This window comes from Jaculus jaculus, chromosome 9 (assembly GCF_020740685.1).
Source record: "Jaculus jaculus isolate mJacJac1 chromosome 9, mJacJac1.mat.Y.cur, whole genome shotgun sequence".
Classification (NCBI taxonomy): Eukaryota; Metazoa; Chordata; class Mammalia; order Rodentia; family Dipodidae; genus Jaculus; species Jaculus jaculus.
Window position 1 is genome coordinate 133,401,743 of NC_059110.1, and position 27,749 is coordinate 133,429,491.

Here is a 27,749-nt window from a genome sequence, read left to right on the forward strand (position 1 = left end):
TCATACTTCAGGCTGAGAGACCACATCATGGCGTGGGTAAAATTTTCCTACCCCCTAAACAGGCAAGAAATACTCACTTCAACTAGTGACAGAAACTGATGAGGGCAATAACCTCAGGAGATTATTCAGACTTATTCATCCCACTTCTGGGCATTCCCCATTGAAACACTCACCTTCATTCATTCATTCTTTCTTCCTATTTATTTTTTATTTTTTATTTTTTGAGGTAGTGTCTTGCTCTAGCCAAGGCTGACCTGAAATTCATTATGTAGTCTCAGGGTGGCCTCAAATTCATGGTGATCCTCCTACCTCTGCCTCCTGAGTGTTAGGATTAAAGACTTGTGCCAGGCTGGAGAGAGAGCTTAGCAGTTAAGCGCTTGCCTGTGAAGCCTAAGGACCCCCAGTTCGAGACTTGATTCCCCAGGACCCACATTAGCCAGATGCACAAGGGGGCGTATGTGTTTGGAGTTCGTTTGCAGTAGCTAGAAGCCCTGGTGCACCCATTCTCTTTTTATCTGCCTCTTTCTCTCTCTGTGTGTCACTCTTAAATAAATAAATAAAAATGAACAAAAAGAAACAATAAATAAAAAAAATAAAGGCATGCGCTGCCATGCCTAGCTTTTTTTTTTTTTTTTTTTTTTGAGGTAGGGTGTCACTCTAGCTCAGGCTGACCTGGAATTCACTATGTAGTTTCAGGGTAGCCTGGAGCTCTCAGCAATCTTCCTACCTCTGCGGCCTGAGTGCTGGTATTAAAGGTGTGCACCACCATGCCAGGCTTATTTTTTGTTTTGAAGTAGGGTCCTACAGTAGCCCAGACAAACATGGAGCTTACTCTGTAGCCCAGATTGGCCTCCAACTCACAGTGATTCTCCCTCCCTCAGCTTCTGAGTAATAGTATTAAAATCACGAGAAAGAGAGAGAGAGAATGGGCACAGTAGGGCCTCCAACCACTGCAAAGGAACTCCAAATACATACACCACCTTGTGCATCTGGTTTGTGTGGGTTCTAGGGAATTAAACCTGGGTTCTTAGGCTTTGCAGGCAAGTGTCTTAACAAGTCATCTCTCCAGCCCTAATTTTTTGTTTGTTTTGTTTTGTTTTGTTTGTCGAGGTAGGGTTTCACTGTAGTTCAGGCTGTCCTGGAATTAACTATGTAGTCTCAGGGTGGCCTGGAACTCATGGAGATTCTCTTACCCCTGCCTTCCAAGTGCTGGTACTTAAGGTGTGAGCCACCACACCCAGCTTTTATTTTTTTTTTTTTTTTTAGGTAGGGTTTCACTGTAGCTCAGGCTGACCTGGAATATACTATGTAGTCTCAGGGTGGCCTAGAACTCACAGCAATCCTCCTACCTCTGCCTCCCAAGTGCTGGGATTAAAGACCTATGGCACCACACTCAGCTCCTGAAATCTTACAACATTAGAATAGGTGTACATTATTCCATCCATGACTAAAAACATTGTTTACTTAATAATAAATTGTTAAGATATAGCTTCTTGCCAAATGGCACAAGCCTGTGATTCCAGGACATCTGTGGTGAAGGTAGGAATTCAAGGTCATCCTCAACTACATAGTGAGCTTCAGGCCAGCCTGGGTTACTGCTTCCTTTTTCAAAACTATAAATAACAATGTAAGAGAGAATTATAAGCACCCAACTTCTTGTATCATTTCTTTTGGATAAATTCCTACATAGAAAATTTCTGGGGCTGGAGAGATAGCTTAGTGGTTAATGAACTTGCCTGCAAAGCCTAAGGACCCAGGGTTGCCTCCCTAGAACCTATGTAAGCCAGATGCATAAGGATAAGATGATGCATGCACAGAATGTGGCGCATGCATCTGGAGTTCGACTGCAGTGGCTAGAGGCCCTGGCATGCCAATTCTCTCATAAATAAAATAAAAAATTCTGTATCGAGCCAGGTGTTGTGGTGCATGGTTTTAATCTCAGCATTTGGGAGGCTGAGATAGGAGGATTACTGTGAGTTTGAGGCCAGACCGAGATTACAAAGTGAATTCCATGTCAGCTTGGGCTAAAGCAAGATCCTAGCTTAAAAAAAAAAAAAAAAAAAAAAAAAAATCCTGTAGATTAATGGGGGTGAAAAGGCCCAAAGTGAGGTCAGGGGAAGAAATTGAGTAAAGCAAAGGTGGAGGGAGGGCTAATCAAAATCTAAGAGGATATAAATAAATCATATGGAATTCTACTTTTTTGGACAATGGAACACTCAGGAGCCATAGATTGTTGCTAGAATATTTCCAGTGACAGGGATGGGATACCTTCCAGTGAGCTGTTGGCCAGGGAGATCCCTGATGCCCCAAAAGTATTATAGGCCATTGCCGAGGCCCTTGGTTTCCCACCAGGAATAGATGGTAAGACCCTATTGCTGAAGACTCCACATACTTGGGCTGCAAGGCCACTGAGAAATCCTGCTGGAACTGAGCTGATAACCTCCTTAATGTAGACCAGCTGACAGAAAGCTGAAAAAAGCCTCTACATTCAGTTCAATAGGAGAAAGAGAAATCACCAGTGAAAATACTCAACAGTGGACACTGCAAGCCTTATATTTGGCCAGCCAGGCCAAATGAGCCAATGGGTGCAATAAAGGCACATCTGTCATGGTGGAAACCAACTGCCCTCTAACTGGACTGGAGGCCTGCTCCATGGGAGGGAATACATCCTTGATCCTGAAAACTTAAAACAGGGGTAGTCATGAGCCCTAGGGGCATAACGTCTGCTGCTGTCTGGCTAAATGTATATACTATGCTTATCAAACTGCCCAATAAGCACTTCTCTTAATGTTCATACCCGTATATTAATGCTACTCTCACTTTTGGTAGAGAATCTTCTCTTTCCAGATGGCAGTGACCTTGGGATGACTCAGAAGGCATCATGGTGCTGGAAAGAAGTGACAGGAGTGCTCAGCACTGCAATATCTCTATCACATCTTCCAAGGCTCAGGGTCCATTGCGAAAGAGGTGCCGGAAAGAATATAAGAGCCAAAGAAAGGGTACGACTCCTTACAACGTGCTCCCCCCAGGCACAAAATAGCCTGGATATCCATGACCTCACAGTGCCTGACACTACCTACATAAGACCATCATAATAGGAGGAAAAGAGAATTACATCAAAATAAAAGAGAGACTGATTGAGACAGGGAGGGGATATGATGGAGAATGGAGTTTCAAAGGGGAAAGTGGGGTGGGGGGAGAGCTAGGGCATTACCATGGGATATTTTTTATAATCATGGAAGTTGTTAATAAACAAACAACTGGGGCTGGAGAGATGGCTTAGCGGTAAAGCGCTTGCCTGTGAAGCCTAAGGACCCCGGTTCGAGGCTCGATTCCCCAGGATCCACGTTAGCCAGATGCACAAGGGGGCGCACGCGTCTGGAGTTCGTTTGCAGTGGCTAGAAGCCCTGGCACGCCTATTCTCTCTCTCTCTCCCCCTCTTTCTCTCTCTGTCTGTTGTTCTCAAATAAAAAATAATAAATTATTTAAAAAAAAATAAATAAACAAACAACTGGAAAAAATTCTGTATCAAAGGTACTATCCATACAGTTTTAAATAACTGTAACCCTTTTGGATAAAGATATGGCAATAGGGCTGGGGAGATGGCTTAGCAGTTAAGGCACTTGCTTGAAAATTCAAAGGACCCAGGTTCGACTCCCCAGGACCCACATAAGCCAGATACACAAGGGGCACATGCATCTAGAGTTTGTTTGCAGTGGCTAGAGGCCCTGGTGGGCCCATTCTCTCCCTCTCTCCCCCCCATAAATAAAATAAAACAAATACTATTAAAAAATATATGGGGGCTGGAGAGATGGCTTAGCAGTTAAGCACTTGCCTGTGAAGCCTATGGACCTCGGTCGAGGCTCGATTCTCCAGGACCCACGTTAGCCAGATGCACAAGGGGGTGCATGCGTCTAGAGTTAGTTTGCAGTGGGTGGCTGGAGGCCCCGCCACGTCCATTCTCTCTGTCTGTCTATCTGCCTCTTTCTCTGTCTGTTGCTCTAAAAAAATACACACACACACACACACACACACACGGCACACTTCTGGTTAAGATGGCAGCATAGGAACCAAAGCAGCCTAGGGGAGAAAAAGCCCGAAAAATACCCAGCAAAGTATACTCTTCTACTAAAAAGTGAGGTGTATAAGAAATTACCAATGGCAGCAGAGAAGTAGGACAGATCCAGAGCCCACATAGGCAGGCAGAAGCAGCTCCAGCAGGCCACAGCTGCAAGGCTCAGTTTGAGCCACAGGAAAAGCCAGGTGAGGGGATTTTCCACTCACACCGGAGCTTTTCACAAACTCAAGAAACGTGAAGGGAGAACAGCAGCAAACAACGGAAGAGCAGATTATGCGGTAGAGGATCACGTGGACCAGCAGGAGAACTAGGGCCACCATCCACAGCCTCCCCTCCTCCACTGCCAGTGCAAGCGCCAGCAAACACCAGAGACAAGGGAAGGAAGTTCACAGCGCCCAGCATCATGACCAGAGCAGCAATCCCACAACCCAGCCAGCCTACATGAACCCACAGTGCATCAAAGAGGGACCCAAGCAGGAGCGCAGCATAACTGAGACCAAAATCATCCCAAAAAGCAACTGGGATTACACCAGGTCAGTACCCGCCAAATAAACCTGGTATATAGGCCTAAAAGGGAAGTGCTAATTGCACCTTCCATATTAGGATATATTATAGGTTAAATCTGATGGATGGTTGGATTTGCCATTCTTAAATAAGCCATATTTTGGGCTTGTTATTTGTTGCTTCTTGATTCATAGTGGCTTTGTTTCCTCTTCTGTTGTTCATTAGGGAAGGGTCTCACTTGGTCACAAATTGACTTGGAACTCTCAACAGACCAGAAATCTTAACCTCCTTGTTGACAGGATTAAGGGTGTGGAGCACCACATACCCTAAGGGACAATGGCTGGAAGCCCTGATGTCCCCATTTTCTCTCTCTCTCTGTCACTGTCAAATTGGAAAAAAAAAAAAAAAAAGAGTTGAAAATTTATCATGACGATGAGTCTGCTTCCGAAGAAAAGTAGGTAAATGGGACATGGCATCTCATGTCCTGGAATCTCAACACACAGGAGGCTGAGGCAGGATTGCTTTGAGTCTGAGGCTAGTTTAGAGTACAGTGTGAGACTGTCTCACCAAATACAACAAAAGAGCCAGGCGTGGTGGTACACGCCTTTAATCCCAGCACTTGGGAGGGAGGCAGAGGTAGGAGGATCGCTGGGAGTTCGAGGCCTGAGACTGCATAGTGAATTCCAGGTCAGCCTTACCTCGAAAAGCAAAAAACAATATATATTCATACACATACACACATACACACACACACACACACACACACACACACACACAAAGTGGTGGCACAGTGGTGGTTTGATTCATGTGTCCCCCATAAACTTAGGTGTTCTGAATGCTAGGCTCCCAGCTGATGGATATTTGGGAATTAATGCCTCCTGGAGGGAGTGTATTGTTGGGGGTGGGCTTATGGGCTTTAAAGCCAGTTTCCCCTTGCCAGTGTTTGGCACACCCTCCTGTTGCTGTGGTCTACCTTATGTTGGCCAGGGGGTGATGTCCACCCACTGCTCATGCCATCGTTTTCCCCTGCCATTGTGGAGTTCCCCTCAAGCCTATAAGCCAAAATAAATCTCTTTTTCCCAGAAGCTCCTCTTGGTTGGGTGATTTCTACCAGCAATGTGAACCGGGCTGCAACACACACACACACACAGAGAGAGAGAGAGAGAGAGAGAGAGAGAGAGAGACAGGGAGAGGGAGAGGGAGAGGGAGAGGGAGAGGGAGAGGGAGAGGGAGAGGGAGAGGGAGAGGGAGAGGGAGACGGGAGACGGGGAGAGGGAGAGAGAGGGCTCAGGGCTCAAACCCAAGGCCTCGTTCTTTACTACTGGACTACTCCCAGCCCTCCACCCTTATACTTACTTTTCTCATGAGAAGTTTCACTGATGTGTTCTGTAAGATACTCCAGCAACCCATCAAATATTTCCAGGAGATTCTTGATAGATTCTGTATCTCCTTTCACTATATTTTCTCCTAATAAGGAATAATAATACAAATACTTAAAATTTTAACCAAGAAATTGGAAAGCCTCACACATTTTGAAATGAATGTAAACAGTGTGAAAATGCTATTCTGCTGTTCAAGAATACAAGTATTACAGGGGCTAGAGATGGCTCCATAGTTAATAGACAGGTTCAGTTCCCCAGCAACCTGGTAAAGCTGGACAGCAAAAAGTGGTACAAATATCTGGTGTTCATTTTTAGGGGCAAGAGAACCTGGCACACCCATAACATACACACAAATAAATAAATAAATAAAAGACTTCAAGTATGGCCTTAAAAATTAAAAACAAAAAAGGCTAGAGAATGGCATAGCAGATAAGGCATTTGTCTACAAGGCCTAAGAACCCATGTTTGATTCCCCAGTACCCACGATATGCACAAGGGGGCATGTGCGTCTGGAGTTCGTTTGCAGTGGCTGGAGGCCTTGGTGCACCCATTCTCTTTATCTGCCTCTTTTCTCTCTCTCTCTCTCTCTCTCTCTCTCTCTCTCTCTCAAAACAAATTATTTCTTAAAAAAGGAAATAAAGAATACAGGCATTACAAGATAACAAGGAAAAGTAGTTCTATTATAAATATTAGAAACACCTGGGCTGAAGAGATGGCTTGGTTAAGGCACTTGCCTGCAAAGCCAAAGGACCTAGGTGAGCTAGATGCACAAGGTGACACCTGCATCAGGAGACATGCCCATTTTTTCTGTGCCCCTCTCCTTCTCCCTCTCTCTCTCTCTCTCTCTCTCTCTCTCTCTCTCTCTCTCAAAAAAAAAAAAAAGAGAAGAAGCCAGGCATAGTGGCATGTCTTTAATTCCAGTACTTGGGAAGCTGACGTAGGAGGTTCATCATGAGTTCGAGGCCACTCTGGGAACAGAGTAAATTCCAGGTCAGCCTGGGCTATACTGAAACCCTACCTCAAAAACAAACAAACAAAAAAAAAACCCCAACAACAAAAACACAAAAAACAGCTGTGGTGGCACACGTCTTTAATCCCAGCACTCATCGCTCAGGAGGCAGAGGTAGGAGGATCACCATGAGTTTGAGGCCAGCCTGAGACTACATTTGAATTTCAGGTCAGCCTGAGCTAGAGTGAGACCCTGCCTCGAAAAACCAAAACAACAACAACAAAAAGAACATCAATCTTCTGTGGCTTGATAATAGCTGAAGAAACCAAAGGCCTTGAATAATTCATGAGCAGATTTCTTCCCGTTCTCAAGACCCAAAGGAGCTGGACCTCAGAAAACATCCTCTTGTAAGAGTCATATCAAAACATAAAAGTGCCAGGCAAAACTGTCTATCTGGCTAATGAAAAAGAATGGCAGAAGACAAAACTTCAAGAAAGTGGGATCCTACTTTTAAAGGTTTAGTTAAAAAGGTAATAGTGCTGGGGGTGGTGCACACCTTTAATCCCAGCACTCAGGAGGCAGAGGTAGGAGGATCACCACAAGTTCGAGGCCAGCCTGAGACTACATAGTGAATTCCAGGTCAGTCTGGGCTAGAGTGAAACCCTACCTTGAAAAACAAAAAAACAAAAAAACAAAAAAATAAAAGGTAATAGTGATGCCAAAACAAACAATTTGGGGCTGGAGAGATTGCTCAGTGGTTAAGGTGCTCACCTGCAAAGCCTAATGAACTGAGTTCAATTCCCCAGTAAAGCCAGATGCACAAGGGTAAAAGGTCTGATGGCCTGCGTTTGATTCCCCAGTGCCGACATAAGGCCAGATGCACAAAGTAGTTGCATGTGTCTGGAGTTTGTTTGCAGTGTAGAAGGCCCTGGCATGCACATACTCAATCTCTCTCTCTCAAATGCACTTACCTGCAAAGCCAAAGGACTTTGGTTCAATTCCCCAGGACCCACATAAGCCAGATACACAAGATGGCACATGCATCTAGAGTTTGTTTGCAGTGGCTGGAAGCCCTGGCGTGCCCATTCTCTGTCTGTCTCTCTCTCTCTACCTCTCTCTCAAATAAATAAATAAAATTTTAAAAATTTAAGCCAGGTGTGGTGGCATATGCCTTTAATCCCAGCACTTGGGAGGCAGAGGTAGGAGGATTGCCATAATAAGAAAATATGTTTGGGGGCTGGAGAGATGGTTCAATGGTTAAGGCACTTGCCTGTAAAGCCTAAGAACCCAAATTTGATTCCTTAATAACCACATAGAGCCGAATGCACAGGTAGCACATGTATCGAGTTCGTTTGCAGTGGCTAAAGAACCTGGTGCACCCATTCTCACTCTCTCAAATAAATAAATAAAATATTTTTTAAAATCGGGGGCGGGGGGCTGGAGGGATGGCTTATCAGTTAAGGCATCTACCTGCAAAACCAAAGGACCCAGGTTCGATTCCCCAAGACCCATGTTAGCCAGATGCACAATGGGGCACATGCATTTGGAGTTCATTTGCAGTGGCTGGAGGCCCTGGCAGTTTCATTCTCTCTCTCCCTCTCCCTCTTTCTCTCTTAAATAAATAAAAATATTTTTAAAACAATTTTTTGTTTGTTTTTGTTTTCCAAGGTAGGGTCTCACTCTAGCCCAAGCTGAACTGAAATTCACGGTGTAATCTCAGGCTGAGGCCTAAAACTCAAGCGATCCTCCTACCTCTGCCTCCCAAGTGCTGTGATTAAAGGTGTACGTCACCACATCTGACAACAACATTGATGTTGTCCTTTGGGAAATCATGCCAGCATTCTTGAATGGGACTGCTAGATATGGTGACACACACCGTTAATCCCAGCAGCTGGGAAACTGAGGTAGGAAGATGGCCTATGAATTCAACGCTAGCCTGCCCAGCCTAACCTATAGAATGACTTCCAGGTCAGACTTAGCTATGGTAAGACCCTTCCTCAAAAACAGAAAACAAAAGAAAAATATGAGAAAGGCAGTTGAATTTTGGTACTTGAGAAATCTAGCCTCAATTTATACTGTGAAGAAAAACAAAACACAAATCTGATGTTTTCCTCTATTACTAGTAATAGAGGAATTTCAAAGGGAAAAGGGGGGGGGGAAGGGAGGGTATTACTATGGGAAATTTTTTATAATCATGGAAAATGATAATAAAAATTGAAAAAAAAGCTTGGATAAATATTTTCATGCTTAAAATCACAAGCCAGAAATCTTTTTGTTTTCGAGGTAGGTTCTAACTCTAGCCCAGGCTGACCTGGAATTCTCTCTGTAGCTCCAGGTTGGCCTTGAACTCACAGCAATCCTAACAGCTTCCTGAGTGCTAGAGTTGAAGGCATGAACCACCACACCCAACTAACAAACTAGAAATCTTGTTTTCAAGTGCTATGTTTTTTTGGCTTCAAACACATAAATACACCCCAAGGGCATACTCAAGACTTCTGTTTCCAGAACAGGGATCATACTTTGCCAACCCAGTAACCAGATTGCTAGCCAGAATGCAGCACTTCGAGGTAGGAAAAACTGCTTTCAATGCGACATCAGCTATAAAAAGCAGCTCTGCCTTCTGCTGGAGGAGGTTAGCAGTTTTGCAGATTTGTCAAGGGCAGCTCTTTACTAAAATTTTCTTTACAAGGGTGTGCTTATAACCTTGCTACCGCACATCTAAAAAGTAAAAACAGAGGGTATTACCATGGGATATTTTTTTATAATCATGGAAAATGTTTTAAAAAATTGAGAAAAAATAAAACTAAATTAATTTTTAAAAAAAGTAAAAACAGAGGCTAGAGATAGAACTTAGTGGTTAGAGGCACTTGTGTACAAAGCCTGAGGGCCAAGGTTCAAGTCCCCAGTACCCACATAAAGCCAGATGCACAAAGTAGCACCTATGTCTGGAGTGTGTTTGCAGTGACAATGGGCCCTGGCTCACCAATTTCTTTTCATTCTCTTTTTCTCTCTCTCCACCCCTCTCTCTGCTTACAAATAAATAAAATATTTAAAAGGTAAAAATACCAAAGTACAGCCAGGCATGTTAGCACACACCTTTAATCCCAGCACTAGAGACGCAGAAGTAGGAGGACCGCCATGAGTTTGAGGCTACCCTGAGACTACATAGTGAATTCCAGGTCAGCCTGAGCCAGAGTGAGACCCTGCCTCGAAAACAAAACAAACAAACAAAAAATAACCAAGGCACTGTGGTGTCTCATGCATAGTATCACTAGGGAGGCTGAAGTAGATTTTCAGGAGTTGTAGGACAACCTGGGCTACCTAGTAAATTGGAGGCCAGCCTGAGCTATTGTGTAAGATCTTGTCTTTAAACAAAATAAAACAAATACCAGAAATGGACCTTCGAAATTCCATTGAATTGGAAGAGCAGGGAAACTTCAACATTATTCCTCTAAATAATCTCCAAACTAATTCAAGCCATTTATTCAAATGGAACTGAAATGAAATATTATTCTTGTCAATATATTAAGAGATATAAATGGCCCATCTTGACTAACATTTAGTTCCTGAAAAAAAAAATCAAAGAAGAAATCAATAGTGTAAGCCTTCTATTTTTGTGATTAAAAATTACAAGTTCTGATATAACATTCATGATTTTTATGTGGAGACTGTCTACATATATAAAAGTTTCAAGTTCTGGGCTGGAGAGATGGCTAGCAATTAAGATGTTTGCCTGCAAAGCCTAAGAACCCAGGTTCAGTTCCCCAGTACCCACATAAACCAGATATACAAGGGGTGCATGTGTCTGGAGTTTGTTTGCAGTGGCCAGAGGCCTTGACATGCCTAATTCTTTCTCTCTCTGTACCACTTTCTCTCCCTCTAAAAATAAGTCAATTAAAAAATACTTTAAAAAAATTTCAAGTTCCCAAGATTCTCTTTGTTCACTAGCTTGAAATGATTTACTAGAGTTTTTATTCCTCACTATCTGCAATTATAAAGATTTGTACCAGGGCCAGAAAACCAAGCGCCACATGTTCTCTCTCATATGTGGATCCTAGCTACAGATGATTGGGTTTCTGTGTGAGAAGGAAAAAACTCAGTAGCAGAGGCCAGTAAGCTAAAAGGATATAAAGGGAAGAGAAAGGGAGGGAGGAGGGTACTTAATAGGATGGTATTGTATATATATAAGTAGAAGAATAGATTAATGGGGATGAAAAGGCCCAAAGTGAGGTCAGGGGAGGAGATTGAGTAAAGCAAAGGTGAAGGGAGGGCTAATCAAAATCTAAGAGTATGCAAATAAATCATATGGAATCCTCCGGTTTTGGACAATGGAACACTCAGGAGCCATAGATCGTTGTTAGAAAATTTTCAGTGCCAGGGATGGGATACCTTCCAGTGATTCGTTGGCCAGGAAGGTCCCTGATGCCCCCAAAACATTATAGGCCATTGCCGAGGCCCTTGGTTTCCCACCAGGAATTGATGGTAAGACCCTATTGCTGAAGACTCCACATACTTGGGCTGCAAGGCCACTGAGAAATCCTGCTGGAACTGAGCTCCTCCATGTAGACCAGCTGACAGAAAGCTGAAAGAAGCCATTCTACATGCAGTTCAATGGGAGAAAGAGATACCACCAGTGAAGATACTCAACAGTGGACACTGCAAGCATTATAATTGGCCAGCTAGGCCAAATGGGCCAATCGGTGCAAAAGTGGCACATCTATCATGGTGGAAACCAACTGCCCTCTAATTGGACTGGAGGCCTGCTGCATGGGAGGGAATACATCCCTGATACTGAAAACTTAAAAAAGAGGGTAGTCATGAGCCCTAGGGGTATAACATCTGCTGTCTGGATAAATGTATATACTATGCTTATCAAAATGCCCAGTAAGTACTTCTCTTAATACTCATACCCTGGGCTGGAGAGATGGCTTAGCGGTTAAGTGCTTGCCTGTGAAGCCTAAGGACCCCGGTTCGAGGCTCGATTTTCCAGGACCCACGTTAGCCAGATGCACAAGGGGGCACACGTGTCTGGAGTTTGTTTGCAGTGGCTAGAGGCCTTGGCGAACCCATTCTCATTCTCTCTCCCTCTCTCTCTGTCACTCTCAAATAAATAAAAATAGACAAAAAAATTTAAAAAAAAATATTCATACCCTTATATTATACTCTCACTTTGGGTAGAGAATCTTCTGTTTTCAGATGGCAGTGACCTTGGGACAACTCAGAAGGTATCATACTGCTGGAAAGAAGTGTCTGGAGTACTGAGTAACATCTAGATCACACCTTCCAAGGCTCAGGGTCTAATGCAGAAGAGGTGGCAGAAAGAATGTAAGAGCCAGAGGAAGGGTAGGACTCCTTACAACGTGCTCCCTCCAGACATAACATGGCCTGGATATCCTCACAGTGCCTGACACTACCTACACAAGACAATTGTAAGAGGAGGAAAAGATCATGATATCAAAATAAAAGAGACTTATTGAGATGGGGAGGGGATATGATGGAGAATGGAATTTCAAAGGGGAAAAGCGGGGGAGGAAGGGTATTACCATGGGACATTTTTTATAATCATGGAAAATGTTTTTAAAAATTGAGAAAAAGGGCTGGAGAGATGGCTTAGCGGTTAAGCGCTCGCCTGTGAAGCCTAAGGACCCCAGTTCGTGGCTCGGTTCCCCAGGTCCCACGTTAGCCAGATGCACAAGGGGGCGCACGCGTCTGGAGTTCCTTTGGAGTGGCTGGAGGCCCTGGCGTGCCCATTCTCCCTCTCTCTCTCTCTCTCTCTCTCTCCCTCTTTCTCTCTGTCACTCTCAAATAAATAAATAAATAGATAAAAATTAAAAAAAAAAAAAAGATTTAAAAAAAAGAGAGACTGAGATGGGTAGGGGATATGATGGAGAATGGAATTTCAAAGGGGAAAGTAGGGGGAGGGATGGTATTAACATGGATTTTTTTTTATAATCATGGAAGATGTTAATAAAAATTGAGAATAAAAAATAAAATTTTAAAAAAGATTTATAAATATGTCTTATTAGGCTGGACATTGTGGTGCATGTCTTTAATCCCAGCATCCTGGAGGCTGAAATGGCATTGCTGTGAGTTTGAGTGTGAGCCTGTAGTTACAGAGTGAGTGTTCTGGTATTGCTGGCTTGAGCTATAGTGAGACCCTGCCTCAAAAAATCCTGAAAGTGCCAGGCGTGGTGGCGCACGCCTTTAATCCCAGCACTTGGGAGGCAGAGGTAGGAGGATTGCCATGAGTTCAAGGCCACCCTGAGATGACAGAGTTAATTCCAGGTCAGCCTGGACCAGAGTGAGACCCTACCTCAAAAAACAAAAACAAAAACAAAAAAATCCTGAAAGTAAACCAAGACAAAGAACACCAAGTATATGTGATATATTTTGTTTTGAAATGCAACAATAGTATACTTTATCTTGGAAAAAGTTTCAAAAACAGTTTACAGGGCTGGAGATGGTTCAGTGGTTAAAGATCCTTGCTTTCAAAGTCTGATGGCCCAGGTTTGATTCCCTGCTACCCATGTAAAGCCATATGCACAAAGTAACACATGCATCTGGGATTCATTTGCAGTTGCAAGAAGCTCTGGTGTACCCACATTCTCTCTCTCTGCTTGCAAATAAAAAAAATTAAGACAAAACACAGTTTACATTAAATTTATGTGCATTAACATATGTGTGGTGCTGGAGATTAAACCCAGGGCAGATCACAACTTAGCTACATACCCAATCCCCTAGACTTTTTGAGTAGATATTGTGGTTCAAGGCTGAGGATGTAGCTCAGTTGGTAAAAGAGTAATTGCTTTGGGGATGGAGAGACTGCTCAGTGGCTAAGAGCACTTCGTGTATAATCATGAGGACCTGAGGAAGCCTGGGATTGGAAGTTGAATCCCTAGTACCCATGTAAGTTGCTAGGTGTGGCCACATGGGGTTACTGACCAGAGAACTGCTAGGACTCACAAAAACACTAAAGCTCTGGAATCTGTGAAGAGGTTCTGTCTCAAGGTAAACTGGGTGGATAGATGACCTGATGTTTTTGTCTGGCAGCCACAGGCATGCACTTGGAGCACAATGGCACATATGTGGATATATACCATACACATTAAGAAAAAAAAAATAGTTCTTGTCTAGCATGCACAAGGCCCTAAATTCCATTTATGGTCCCTAATAAATCAGGTGTGCTGGCACATGCTGGTAATCTCAACACTCCAGCACTTGGGAGGCAGAGGCAAAAGGATCAGAAATTCAAGGTCATCCTCAGCTATACAGCCAGTTCAACATTAGCCTGAGCTATATGAGCCCCTCTCAAAAAAACCTTACATATATATATATATATATATATATATATATATATATATGTATGATCTTTTTATACATATAACTCAAAATCCTGGTCCCTTTTCCAGCATCCCTGAAGTTCTTGTTTGAGGCAATCATTGTTACAAGTTTCCTACATACTCATCTACAAAGTCCTTCTAAAGGCAACCAATTACATACATGTATTCTCTCTACCCCTTTTCTAACAAAATGAAGCATACAAGATTGTATATAAAGAACATCCTCAATTGCTGATACCTACAGAGTATGGAGCTATCATAATTTATTTCATTAGGCTTAATTTAGTGAATATTGAGTTGGTTCCTTTAGGTACAAGAAACATACAACACTGCAATGCTTTAAAGTAATACAACAAAAACATTATCTCAAATACATTTCAGACCCAGGTCAATGCTCAACTTTCCAATGCATTCAAGTATGGTTGTCTGACTACATCAGTAGGTTGTCTAGGCTCGGTGTTATAGTTGTCCTTGTTTCACTTGTCCAAGATTCTAACATTTTTTTCAATTTTATTTGTTTATTAGAGAAAAAGTGGCAGACACAGAAAGAGTGGGTTATGGACATGCCAGGGCCTCCTGCCACTGCAAAAGAACTCTGGATGCATGAAACACTTAGTACATGGGTACAGGGGAATTGAACTCAGGTCCTTAGGCTTTGCAGGCAAGCACCTTAACTGCTGAGCCATCTCTCCAGCCCCTTTAACTTCTTTTGAGGCAGAATCTCATGTTGCTTAGGCTGAACTTGAACTGGTTCAGTAGCTGAGGATGACTCGAAACTTCTGATCTTCCTTCTTCCAAGGGCCAGGATCACAGGTGTGTGCCACCACACCCAGTTTATGTGGTTCTGGAGACAAACCATGACTGATGGTGGTTAAAGCATGTAACTAACCTGTTATGTGAGATAAGCTGACCTGAAGATAATCCAAGGCCAGGGAATCAATCACTGCTTGTACATTGTGGGCATCGTCCTCTGGGTTCCTGGGCATAGCTATCAGGTCTGCAGGGGTGGAAAGTCACATTATTTTGGATCTCTACTAGAGGTGAAGCTTTGATCAATTTGTCTCTGGCCAAACTTGTGAGTAAACTCAATTATACACAAGCAAGTTTTACTCAAACAGAAAAGATGTATAAAGTCCAGATAAAGTTTATAGAGCCTGAATTTTACACAGTAGCATCTTTATTGGTTGAATTTATTTTTCAATACTGCACATATTTACCAGTTGAATATTTACTACATTCAACATGTAATTGGAATATGTTCTATACAAGCAAGATGTAGAGGAAGATACAGAGGTCCCAATTTCAAGATGTTTCAGTGGTCTAGTAAGGAAGGCAAAGTTGGGCATCATGGCACATGCCTGTAATGCTAATTAATACCTGAGTAGCAGAGGCAGGAAGATCACAAGTTTGCAGCCAGTCTGGGTTACATAGCAAGTTCCTGTCTCAAAAAGCTGAAAAAGAATAAAGAAAGATAAAGCATGAGGCTTGATCCCTAACTATGGGCTGCTTTCCATGACAAGGAAAAGCCAAAACTTAAAATAAGCAAATAAAAATCCATAGGTGTTTAAGCAAAGGATTATTTGTTTGTTTATTCTGAGGTAGGATCTCACTCTAGCCCAAGCTAACCTGGAATTCATTATGCAGTCTCAGGATGACCTTGAACTCAAGGCGATCCTCTAACCTCTGCCTCCTGAAGGCTACGATTAATGGTGTCATCCCAGGCTGGCCTGGAAGTCACAGCAATCCTCCTACCTCGGCCTCCCACGTGCTGGGATTGAAGATGTTTGCCCCATGCCCAACCCTGGAAAGATTTTAATATAAAGTCAAATTTGGAGTTTCTTTAACTCTGGTATTGAAGATGAACCCTAGAGTTGAGAATGGCATCAAAGATACCAGTTAGAGACCATATTATTAGTCTAGAAAAATTTGAGGCCACTGATTCATGTTAACAATGGGAAGAGAGACTCCACTGATTTCATAGTACTGAATGTTTATAAACTAGGTATAAAGAGGCAGTGGCTGGGCATGGTGGCCCACGCCTTTAATCCCAGCATTTGGGATGCAAAGGTAGGAGGAGCTCTGTGAGTTCAAGGACACCCTGAGACTACATAGTGAATTCCAGGTCAGCCTGGGTTAGGGCAAGAACCTACATCAAAAAACAAAACAAAACAAAAGGCAGTCAAGAAATCTATGGATAAAAATCTCTGAGCTATATTCATGCCTAGGATACAGAAAAATGATGTGGCTAGTACTGCTGAAAATCAAATGAACAAGTCCAAATAAGACATGTGCCACCTTAGTAAATTAGGTTGAACAAGTATAAATACCTTTTTTGTTTTTTTTTTTTTTTTTTTTTTGGTTTTCCAAGGTAGGGTCTCATGCTAGCTCAGGCTGACCTGGAATTCACTATGGAGTCTCAGGGTGGCCTCGAACTCACGGTGATCCTCCTACCTCTGCCTCCCGAGTGCTGGGATTAAAGGCATGTGCCTCCATGCCTGGCTTAAACACCAATTTTTATCAGTAATAGTGGCTACATAAGACTCAGTAACTTTTCAAGATCCACTCAATTCTTGAACTCCAACATTGCATTTATACAAATGTTATGACCTTCACAGGCATGGTTAAGTAGAGACTACCAAGACTTGTCAAACTATTTCTTAAGAGATTAAGGAAATGGAATGCCTAATTGAATACAAATGATATTGAAAGAAAAACAGAATTTTATAAATACAAAGGATCTAACTAAAGGTACTAACAACTTCTAAGATAAAACACAATTATGCTGGGCGTGGTGGCACAAGCGTTTAATCCCAGCACTCGGGAGGCAGAGGTAGGAGGATCACCGTGAGTTCGAGGCCACCCTGAGACTCCATAGTGAATTCCAGGTCAGCCTGGGCCAGCGTGAGACCCTAACTTGGAAAACCAAAAACCAAAAACCAAAACAAAACAAAAAAACCCACAATTATTCTAGTACCCTTACCTGGGACCTTTTCTCCCAAAATGGATTGGTAAAGGGCAATAAAGACATTAGCATCACAATCTTCAAGTTCATGTATCCTCAGGTGTATGTGACATTTCAAAAGAAGGTTATTGGCAACTGTTACCCACTCTGTTGGGGAAGAAGGGAAAAGATCAGTCTTCAAAAGCAACAGGAAAAGTCGTTTTTAAAAAATGCTCCACAAAAGCATATATCAAACACTAGATAAGGAAGGCCCAACTAGGCAAGATTTTTCAAAAGATGATTTCACTTCTTGAGATGATTTCCAGAGTGTTAGTTTCTTCATAGTCAAAATTGTAGTGCAAATTCAATTTTTACTGTTGCAATATAAATATAAATATTTTTTTCTCTTTTCAACTTTTATTAACATTTTCCATGATCATAAAAATAATCCCATTTACCCATACTTTTTTTTTGTTGTTGTTGCTTTTTCGAGGTAGGGTCTCACTGTAGCCCAGGCTGATCTGGAATTCACTATGGAGTCTCAGGATGGCCTTGAACTCACAGCAATCCTACCTCTGCCTCCCGAGTGCTGGGATTAAAGGCGTGCGCCACCACGCCTGGCTCTACCCATACTTTTATAATACTTATGTTGACATTTTTAATTAAAATGAATTTATAAATAAATGGAGTATCTTGTCGTCAATAAGACAGTTTGTAAACGGTAATCTTAAGTTACTAGAAACTAATTAATGGAGATGACTTTAAATTCCCAATAGTATTAGTCATGTTTTAACCCAATTATCTTGTGCAAGTCAGGATCCATCTAGTATCCAAATGGGATGTTAAGAACTGGAACAATGACAACACCAACACTAATGCATTTGTTAGTTTTTTTCCTTTTTATTAATTTTATATATGAAAGAAAGCATGGGGGGCTTAAAAACATCCCTAAGCTCAGAAGTAGCCCATTAGAATACAGTTGAAATTTCCGGGTGTACTTACTGTAACACATCCTGCCCTCCCCTGAAAGTGCTGGATAGCCAAGGTTAAAGGTTTCCTAACTAAAGATAACTTAGGAACACGTCCATCATGAAGTGATGGGCGATTAAAGGGAAAAGCACTTTAGCATTGGCGACATCTCCAATGTGTAATGGACAGATACTTGGGAGACAATAGTTTGTATCGGCTGATTGCCATCATTCCCTGTCCTATTGGCCATCTCTCAGATGACCAAGTCATGGCAACCATTTTGTGGGCTTGTCCTGGAGAAAGGCTGGCGTCCTAGGCAACAAAATCATTTCATTTTTTTTTTTTTTCCCAAAGGCAGTGCTAACCAAAGCCGACTACTCTCCGGGACAACTTAAGGCAAAAGCACCACGATCCTACTTTCAGTAGGGGCATCCAGTGCCCTGAAGAATGCTAGTGCTCCCTCCCTAAATCGATACAAATGTAGGTTCGCCTCAGCCTCCACCATGCAAGAGCAAGGAGGGCACACTGTCCGTGGCTAACTGTCTCACAGAAACACAAGTCCGACAAGGAGCTTCGGGCGGTCAGCGGGCGGGAGTCCTAACCAGCCTCACAAGAGGGCCGCGCGCTCTCTCGAGGCGAAGACGTAGCGAGGCTGACACCCAATCCGAAGAACCTTTGACCGGGGCCTGACCAGTCCACAGGCTTCGTCAGCACCCCAGAAAGCCGGACAGCTGCGGTACACACCCATCAAGGCTCGCGGCCGAGACTCACCAGTCTCTGAGCCGGCCATACTGCGAAGAGAAGCTGCCGCCAGCTAAGGAAGCTGGAGCGCGGGCGACGGTGTCCTGGAAGGGCCGAACCGCGCAGACCCAGAGACGGCCGGAGGGTGGGTGACCCACCCAAGAGCCGGGAAGGCGGGGTGGAGGGAGGGAGGGACGTTAAAACGGCTTCTCGACGCTGATTGGTCACCAGAGAAGCACTTCCTATCGCAGCGCGAGCCCCGGCGACAGTTTGAGGGCTCTGGTTTCTCCGCGGGCCAGATTCCCCGCTCATGGATTCTCTAGGTGGGCGGCCTCGGGAGCCAGGTCATCCAAACTGCCCGGCCGATCTCCCACGGGCGCTTTAGAACCACGCTTCCGGTGAGTCTGTCATTCTGTATCCCTCCGCCGACGTCGAGTGAGGAAGTAGTGCGGAGAGGAGCGTCACGTGACTCCGCCCTCCCCGCCTCATTTGGTGATGGGCGTGGGGGGGGCTCTGTGGAGACGTAAACATCGCCGAGTTGGGGGGCGAGGGCCGGCTGTTTTACCGCCTGGCTGGCCGCGCCTAGAGTCGCTTTTCTGAAGGTCTAGTCAGGAGCGCGCAGGGTGAGACATACCTAGTGATACGGGGTGGCGGGGGGCCGGTCTAGACATAACGGGGTGACACACGCTCGGATTGCTGGAGGCGGCGGGGGGGGGGGGGTAGGAAGAGGAGGAGGGGCGAGAACATGGCGGATTCCCGAACGCCAGCAGCAGTTGACTCCGTGGGGGCGGGGGGTGGGCCGGAGCGATGAGGTCATAGCGCGGCTCCCAGCGTCCTTTGCGGCCAGGAGGCGGGCCAGGCTATAAAACCGGCTGCCGGGACGCGGCCGGCACCTCATTCATTTCCACCGGTCTCTGGTCGTGCAGCTCCGTCTCTCGTCATCGTCCGCTGACGCCCCCGCAAGGGCTTCGCCGTCGCCGAGGCCACCCTCTCCCCCCTTTAGCGATTCGTCGCACCCAGTTTCTCTACGCTTCTCTCCTCTCTCGTCAACCGCCACCATTGACGCCATGTCAGGTTATTCGAGTGACCGAGACCGTGGCCGGGACCGAGGGTGAGTGTGGTGGCGGGCGACGGACCTGTCAGGCCCGGCGGGTGGGGGATGGGAGGGTCGGGGAGGGGAATGGCGGGCGGGGTGGGGGAGGGCTCGGCTTTTCGGCCTAAGTTCTTGACGACTTTCGGGTTTGGTTTTTTTTTTTTTTAAATTCTTGGCATTTGGCAAAAAGCCCTTAATAAAAGACCCCCCCCCACATGTCCCTCTGCCGCACTTTTGGTGGGAGAGGGCCGGTAGCAGGCACCACGGCGACTCGAGCGGCTGTTGGGGGAGCGCGACCGTCGAAGAGGACGGGGGAGGTGTCGTTGGCGGCCACCTTCCGGGGAGACGTTTAAGGGGCGCCGGGGAGGAGCGGCGGCGAGGCGGGGGGGGACGCTTGCAAAGCCCGCGGGGCGGTGCGGTGGCGGGCGGCGGATTCGGCCATGTGGCTTGAAGCGCGGACACAAAATGCCGGCCTCGGACATGGCGGCGGCGCCTTTGTTACCCCGCCCGGCGGAGGAGCTCAAAATGGCAGCGTCGAGAAAATGTGGCGCAGAGAGAAATGCGAGACAAAGGGGGAAGCGCCGCCCCAGCGGGAACGCCGCCCGGCCGACTCCGCCCGGGCCGGGACTCCTCCCCCGGTAGTCGCCGGCTCCTCCTTCTCTTCGCTCGCGTTATATAATTTCGCTATCTTAACCCGAGAGAGATCGCTTCCGCGGGGATTTCCCCCGACTCCCGTACGGCTGGCCGCTGCGCGCCCGCGTACACCTCGGAACTGTCCCCGGGGAAAGCTCTCCTCTTTGCTGTTCCGTTAAGCCATTTACGCCGAGGCTCTTAGGATGGAAAGAGCGGTAAAAATAAGCCCGTTGTGAATCTCCTTTCCTGTCCCTGTCCTTAGACTCCTTAGAAGCTTACGGTGTCTCCAAGCTGCCTATCCTTGTAATCTGAACTTGAGGCAGTTGGGCAGTTTATGAGCTGATGGATCCCAAGCTGTTTACTTGGCCTCGGTTGTGTGTACTTGGGACTACAGTAAATGAAACATAGTGTGTTCTTTGTGGCTGTTGTGAGAATGACAGGAAGGACTGCTTCAGATTATTTCCAGAAATAACACTTTCGGTTCATTTCCAGGGATGTTCAATAAAATGTATAAGCCCGTATTACATGCGCGTTTTAAAATGGTACTTTTTTTGACTTAGGTTTGGTGCACCTCGATTTGGAGGGAGTAGGGCAGGACCCTTATCTGGAAAGAAGTTTGGAAATCCTGGCGAGAAACTAGTTAAAAAGAAGTGGAATCTAGATGAGCTGCCTAAATTTGAGAAGAACTTTTATCAAGAACACCCTGATTTGGCTAGGCGCACAGCAGTGAGTAATATCATTTGGCTTCATCAGGGTATAAATAATGGCTTGTAGAAAATGAAAATCTAGGAAGCCCTACAAATTTTGGGAGAGTTATTTCTGACTTTAGGAAGAGAAGTAACTTCTAGTTGGGTGTTTTTAAGTTTCTATGCATAGAAATTGAGTGTTTATAGAGAATAGGCAACTTTAATAAAACAACTTGTTATCCATGGAAGTTTGCTTATGCATAGTTAGCAGAGGTTGTTCTGAGACTAAGATTAATATTTGTTTTTTCAGCAAGACGTAGACACCTACAGAAGAAGCAAGGAAATTACTGTTAGAGGTCACAACTGTCCAAAGCCAGTTCTAAATTTCTATGAAGCAAACTTTCCTGGTAAGGGCTAATTTTCAGTTCTCTTCTTTTGCCACTTAAGTTTTTTGATTTTACTAAAAATGTTCTTACTATTGATTGCAGCAAATGTCATGGATGTGATTGCAAGGCAAAACTTCACTGAACCCACTGCTATTCAAGCTCAGGGATGGCCAGTTGCTCTAAGTGGATTGGATATGGTTGGAGTAGCACAGACTGGATCTGGGAAAACATTGTCTGTAAGTTTGGGTGGTAATTGACAAGAGATGATAAAGTAGAGATTGCAAAGAAACCACAGCATTTTAATAGTTTTTGTTTTTCCATTCTAATAGTATTTGCTGCCTGCCATTGTCCACATAAATCATCAGCCATTCCTCGAGAGAGGTGATGGGCCTATTGTAAGTATAGTTTTTAGTTTTTCATCCAGTATACTCGAAATTTATGGAATGCATGGCTAATAGGCACAATAATTTGCAGTACCTACAGAGCGATTAGTATTCTTGGGCAATTTTCTGGAGCTGTCATGGCTGTCTTAACCTACTTGCTGTTGAAGCAAGTATGCCATGGTGATTTCATACAGTTGAGTGGTTCTATAAGTATAAACTAGCAATTGCCCACCTATGCTGAACATGATGGCCCATACTTGGCAGAAGGACCAGGAGGAGTTGAAGGCTTATGTCACTTAAGTCTAATTCCTGATCTTCCCCCCTCCCCAGGTCTGTACTAAAACTATTTCTTCTTTCCCCAGTGCTTGGTGCTGGCACCAACCCGAGAACTGGCCCAGCAGGTGCAGCAAGTCGCTGCTGAATACTGTAGAGCTTGTCGCTTGAAGTCTACTTGTATCTATGGTGGTGCTCCCAAGGGACCACAGATACGGGATTTGGAGAGAGGTGTGTGTGGTTATAAAGGTTTGTCACTGGTAGTGACAGCAATTCTATATTTTATACTTAGCTATTTATGCATTTAATTGTAGGTGTGGAAATCTGTATTGCAACACCTGGAAGACTGATTGACTTCTTAGAGTGTGGAAAAACCAATCTGAGAAGAACAACCTACCTTGTCCTTGATGAAGCAGATAGAATGCTTGATATGGGCTTTGAACCCCAAATAAGGAAAATTGTGGATCAGATAAGAGTAAGTGCTCTTACATGCTATCTTTTTAATTCAACTCAAAATTCGCTTTGGGAAACTAATTTTTCCACCCAAATTCTTTATTTAGCCTGATAGGCAAACCCTGATGTGGAGTGCAACTTGGCCAAAAGAAGTGAGACAACTTGCTGAAGATTTCCTTAAAGACTATATTCATATAAACATTGGTGCGCTAGAACTGAGTGCAAATCACAACATTCTTCAGATTGTAGACGTATGCCATGATGTAGAAAAGGATGAAAAGTAAGTATAAAAAGTGTTGACTGTGAAGCAGGATCTCACTCTAGCCCAGATTGGCGTGGAACTCTGGGCTTAGAGGCACGTGCTACCATGCCTTGCTGTCCTGTACATTGTAATAACTTAAGCAACAATCATTTTCATAGTTTTTTTGTTGTTGTTGTTGTTTTTTAACAGGAGGTATAGATCTCAAATTTTATTTATTTGCAAGCAGGGATAGCTACAGAGAAAGAAAGGGCACACCAGGGCCTCTAGCCATTGCAAAGGAACTCAGATGCATGTGCAACTTTGTATCTGGCTTTGTGGGTACTGAGAATTTAAACTGGTTAGGCTTTGCAAGCCAGCACCTCAAGTACTAAGCCATCTCTCCAGCCCAAAATTTTCAACACAGCCATCTTCTCATACCCTGAAATTTTTTTTTTAATTGGTTTGCTGGGGATATAGGTCACTGATGGAGCACTTGTCTAGTGTGTTAGAGAAACCTAACATTTTAACACATAAAAGTATAGTCTACCAACCTTTATGAAAAACTGTCCTTCATGTAATAATTAAGCCTTTTGTGGGTGTGTTTCTTGTGTTGTGTCCATTTACATTAAATTAGATGTTCACTGTCCATACACCCTTTCACAAGATAACTTTTTGTTGGAGCATTTATTTGTGCAGATGGCTTTATGTGGGTCCTGGTGAATAAAATTTGGGTCCTTCAGCTTTGCTGACAAGTGTCTAAACTGCTAAGCCATCTTTCCAGCCCGAGTTTTGTTTCTTCTCTTCGTTTGAGGTAGGGTCTCACTCTAGCCCTGGCTAGCCCACAACTCACTGTAGTCTCTGGCTGGCCTCAAACTCAGCAGTCCTAATTGATCTTTCCTCCTCTAGACTTATTCGGCTAATGGAAGAAATCATGAGTGAGAAGGAAAATAAAACCATTGTTTTTGTTGAAACCAAAAGAAGATGTGATGAGCTTACCAGGAAAATGAGGAGAGATGGGTATGTGGCTTCCTCCATTGAAGCAAGTTAAGGAAAGGGCAAACACAGAAGCAAGTGAATTTTGGGGTCTTTGTTTTTGTCTTTTTGTTTTCTTTGAGGGAGAAGGAATTGCACGTAACAATATAGATTTCCAGTGAAATTATGGTACTCTGACAATTATTGGTAGAATCTATTTAGATTTTCAACGAAAATACTAACCACCTTTTAATTTAGGTGGCCTGCCATGGGCATCCATGGGGACAAGAGTCAACAAGAACGTGACTGGGTTCTAAATGGTATGTATTTCAAATAAAGTTAAATACATTTTTGTCGTCAACATAAGATATTTGCTGAGATTAATGGTTGTTTTATATGCCTTCCTTTGTAGAATTCAAACATGGAAAAGCTCCTATTCTGATTGCTACAGATGTGGCCTCCAGAGGGCTAGGTTAGTACAAACTCGCATTCATGGCTTGGTTTCTCAGAAGATCTCCATGTAGTTTTTTAAAGAAAGTTTATTGCTTTCTTTAACCTCTGCATTTTTTCCAAGTTTTTTTTCACATAAAGGTGCAGTCTTTGTGGCAAGGCCTAGGCATGACAATCGGAGGACTCGAGGGGGATGGAGGACTAGTGATCGGCTGGCTGCTTCCAGTCGATTAGAGAGGTGAAAAGCTGAAAGTGTGCCAGTAATCTTCAAAGGGCAGAACATACCACCTCTGCTCCATAAACTGTTCTCTCCGGGGGAAAAAAATGGAAGTTACCTCACAGTTCACTGCCGTGGTATTTCATCTGTCCCATGCTTTGCATGATTGCCATGGTACAGCATTGTTTCAAACTGTTTACTGTGATCTGTGGGTCTTTGAGTTTCAGTGAGTTTGCTGAAATGTCGAAGAAATATTTCCAAACTTCAATGTTCAATGAAATTTTTGTTCAAGTTTGAAATGGAGAGAGCAGCTTTAAAAGGTACTAAGCCTTTTACAAATTGGTGAGTACTGGCACATGAGACCTAGAACAGGAGCTCTCACTCACACATAGTCAGTGGAAAAAGAAAGTGCTTTGAAAGTTCCTCCCTCACCTACACAGTAGTCGTCATGTCGAGACCTGCCAGAGAGAGACACATTCTCAAGTGAATCCTGGCTTCTTGGAAGCGCTTGCCTAGACGAGACAGTGCATAAAAACAACTTTGGGGGGACAGGTATGTTTTTCTTGCAGCTGCAGTTGTAAGGTCTTGGCAAGACGAGCAGTGTGGCCAGAATTTTGAACTTCTGATGAGAAAGTAATGCAAAGGACCTTGTATGTTTTTGTTGAAAGGTCCTCAAAATGAGCACATGAAGAGGTTGCTGTGAAACTTTAAGTGGCCCTACTGCGCAGAAGCATTCAGATGTCACTTGATGATCTGTAAGGGGACTTGCTCATTTGGGAATGTGCTAGGAAGAATACACATTCCCCTTGACAGGCTCTCAATGGGCGGGTGATAACATGAATGTCTCCGGTGACATGTGCTTTTTTTTTTCCCCTCCCCTATTTTTTTCCCCCCAACCTCAATGGTATTCCTACAGGGAATGGATAACCATTTTAACTATTTTTTGCAGCCCGTACCTTCTTGGGAATGCAATTGTCTAACTTTTTATTTTTGGTCTGGCTGTTGTGGTGTGCAAAACTCCGTACATTGCTATTTTGCCACACTGCAACACCTTACAGATGTGGAAGATGTGAAATTTGTCATCAATTATGACTACCCTAACTCCTCAGAGGATTATATTCATCGAATTGGAAGAACTGCTCGCAGTACCAAAACAGGCACAGCATACACTTTCTTTACACCTAATAACATAAAGCAAGTGAGCGACCTTATCTCTGTGCTTCGTGAAGCTAATCAAGCAATTAATCCCAAGTTGCTTCAGTTGGTTGAAGACAGAGGTTCAGGTAAGAAACTTTCAGTAAAATATATTGGTAAGTTTGAGTCACATCCTTCTACTAATCCGTTTTAAGGGGATGAGTTTTTTTTGGACATAGTGTCTTTAACTCTAGTCTCAAGGCAAATTCTGTACTCATGACTATCCTCCTATCTGCCTACTGAGTGCTGGGATTATAGGCGTGTGCCACCAATTTACAAAGCCCCAAATTGAGAAAACAAAACACTTAAGCCTATCATGAAGCTGGGTGTGGTGGCGCACGTCTTTAATCCCAGCACTCAGGAGGCAGGTAGGATTGCCATGAGTTTGAGGCCACCCTGAGACTCCATAGTGAACTTCAGGTCAGCCTGGGCTAGAGTGAGACCCTACCTCAAAAAAACAAAACAAAACAAAAGCCTATCATGAAAAGAGCTATGTAATTCTGTGTTAGTGATCTGTGCCATTGATAAAATTGATCAATTTACAATTGTTTTCTTGACAGGTCGTTCCAGGGGTAGAGGAGGCATGAAGGATGACCGTCGGGACAGATACTCTGCAGGCAAAAGGGGTGGATTTAATACCTTTAGAGACAGGGAAAATTATGACAGAGGTTATTCTAGTCTGCTGAAGAGAGATTTTGGGGCAAAAACTCAGAATGGTGTTTACAGTGCTGCGAATTACACCAATGGGAGCTTTGGAAGTAATTTTGTGTCTGCTGGCATACAGACCAGTTTTAGGACTGGTAACCCAACAGGCACTTACCAGAATGGTTATGATAGCACTCAGCAATATGGAAGTAATGTTGCAAATATGCACAATGGTATGAACCAACAGGCATATGCATATCCTGCTACTGCAGCCGCGCCTATGATTGGCTATCCAATGCCAACAGGATATTCTCAATAAGACTTTAGAAGTATATGTAAATGTCTGTTTTTCATAATTGCTCTTTATATTGTGTGTTATCAGACAAGATAGTTATTTAAGAAACATGGGAAATGCAGAAATGACTGCAGTGCAGCAGTAATTATGGTGCACTTTTTCGCTATTTAAGTTGGATATTTCTCTACATTCCTGAAACAATTTTTAGGTTTTTTTTGTACTAGAAAATGCAGGCAGTGTTTTCACAAAAGTAACTGTACAGTGATTTGAAATACAATAAATGAAGGCAGTGCATGGCCTTCCAATAAAAGATATTTGAAGACTGAATTAAGTGGAAATTGTACTTTATTTTACATATATAATAATGTCATGTAAAACGTTGGTTAGGGAATGGTATGTTTTGGGTTCTTAAATCACAAACTAGAATGACTGCATTCTTTGATTTGGGATGGGGGATCAGAAGGCCCTTAATCTGCTCATAAAGAATTTAAATGGGATTGGGTTAGAGAAATTTATATAATTCTAGACTAAATGCATAAAAGCTTTGTCAGTAGCTTTTCAGCTTCAGGGGATTCATTTATAGCTCATTCTCTTTTATGTACAATGATTAAATGAAAGTAAGGATAGGAAATACTGGGCTGTATAGAGTGACAATGTGGACGACTGTTTCCTTTTACAAAACATAATTAAGTAGTTTGAAATAACTTGCTTTTTTGAAATTTTCTTCTTGCTCTTGGCCATAATGTGAACTGCCAAAATGAACAATGCTGAAAGACTGTTTTTAGCCCAAGAGCCAGGTTTGAGTCTAACAATTTGCACAATGTCCTTAGTGCAGGTTACTTGTAGATTCTAGTCTTCACAGACTTTCCAGGGCACTTAACTATTCACACTGGGAGTCATGAATGTCTTTACAATAATTCAGGG

The 27,749-nt window shown here is 43.6% G+C and overlaps 2 protein-coding genes across 7 annotated transcripts in view; one reads left to right on the plus strand and one right to left on the minus strand.

Moving 5' to 3' along the window:
* Cep95 (centrosomal protein 95) overlaps nt 1-19,597 on the minus strand; it is a 46,846-nt gene extending 27,249 nt beyond the window's left edge. For 3 of the 4 annotated variants that reach the window (XM_045159451.1, XM_045159452.1, XM_045159450.1), the window contains exons 1-4: nt 18,908-19,597; nt 17,234-17,362; nt 15,143-15,250; nt 5,939-6,049 (exon numbers count right to left, since the gene is read on the minus strand). In XM_045159451.1, the coding sequence (XP_045015386.1) occupies nt 5,939-6,049; nt 15,143-15,250; nt 17,234-17,362; nt 18,908-18,953 (394 nt within the window). In that variant the 5' untranslated portion in view covers nt 18,954-19,597. The remainder of the gene's footprint in view (nt 1-5,938; nt 6,050-15,142; nt 15,251-17,233; nt 17,363-18,907) is intronic. The other variant, XM_004655118.2, reaches the window with a different exon arrangement.
* Ddx5 (DEAD-box helicase 5) lies at nt 19,161-27,152 on the plus strand. Of its 3 annotated transcripts, none has more exons than XM_045159453.1 (14): nt 19,161-19,302; nt 19,831-20,015; nt 21,191-21,356; nt 21,627-21,723; nt 21,805-21,938; nt 22,032-22,097; nt 22,448-22,589; nt 22,673-22,833; nt 22,919-23,091; nt 23,959-24,069; nt 24,283-24,344; nt 24,437-24,496; nt 25,750-25,974; nt 26,446-27,152. In XM_045159453.1, the coding sequence occupies exons 2-14, from the start codon at nt 19,972-19,974 to the stop codon at nt 26,847-26,849; spliced, it is 1,845 nt and encodes a 614-aa protein (XP_045015388.1). In that variant the 5' UTR covers nt 19,161-19,302; nt 19,831-19,971; the 3' UTR covers nt 26,850-27,152. The 3 variants fall into 3 exon arrangements, with proteins under 3 accessions (XP_045015388.1, XP_045015389.1, XP_004655173.1); XM_045159454.1 differs by lacking the exon at nt 19,161-19,302 and adding an exon at nt 19,406-19,527; XM_004655116.2 differs by lacking the exon at nt 19,161-19,302 and having other exon boundaries at nt 19,783-20,015.
* The last annotated feature ends 597 nt before the right edge of the window (nt 27,153-27,749 follow it).

Bases quoted from the DNA above. Each gene is read 5' to 3' on its own strand.
- Ddx5 (XM_045159453.1), top strand. From the start codon at position 19,972: ATGTCAGGTTATTCGAGTGACCGAGACCGTGGCCGGGACCGAGG. The intron at 24,070-24,282 runs GTATGTGGCTTC...CTTTTAATTTAG, and splicing joins AGGAAAATGAGGAGAGATGG to GTGGCCTGCCATGGGCATCC. The intron at 25,975-26,445 runs GTAAGAAACTTT...TTTTCTTGACAG, and splicing joins GGTTGAAGACAGAGGTTCAG to GTCGTTCCAGGGGTAGAGGA.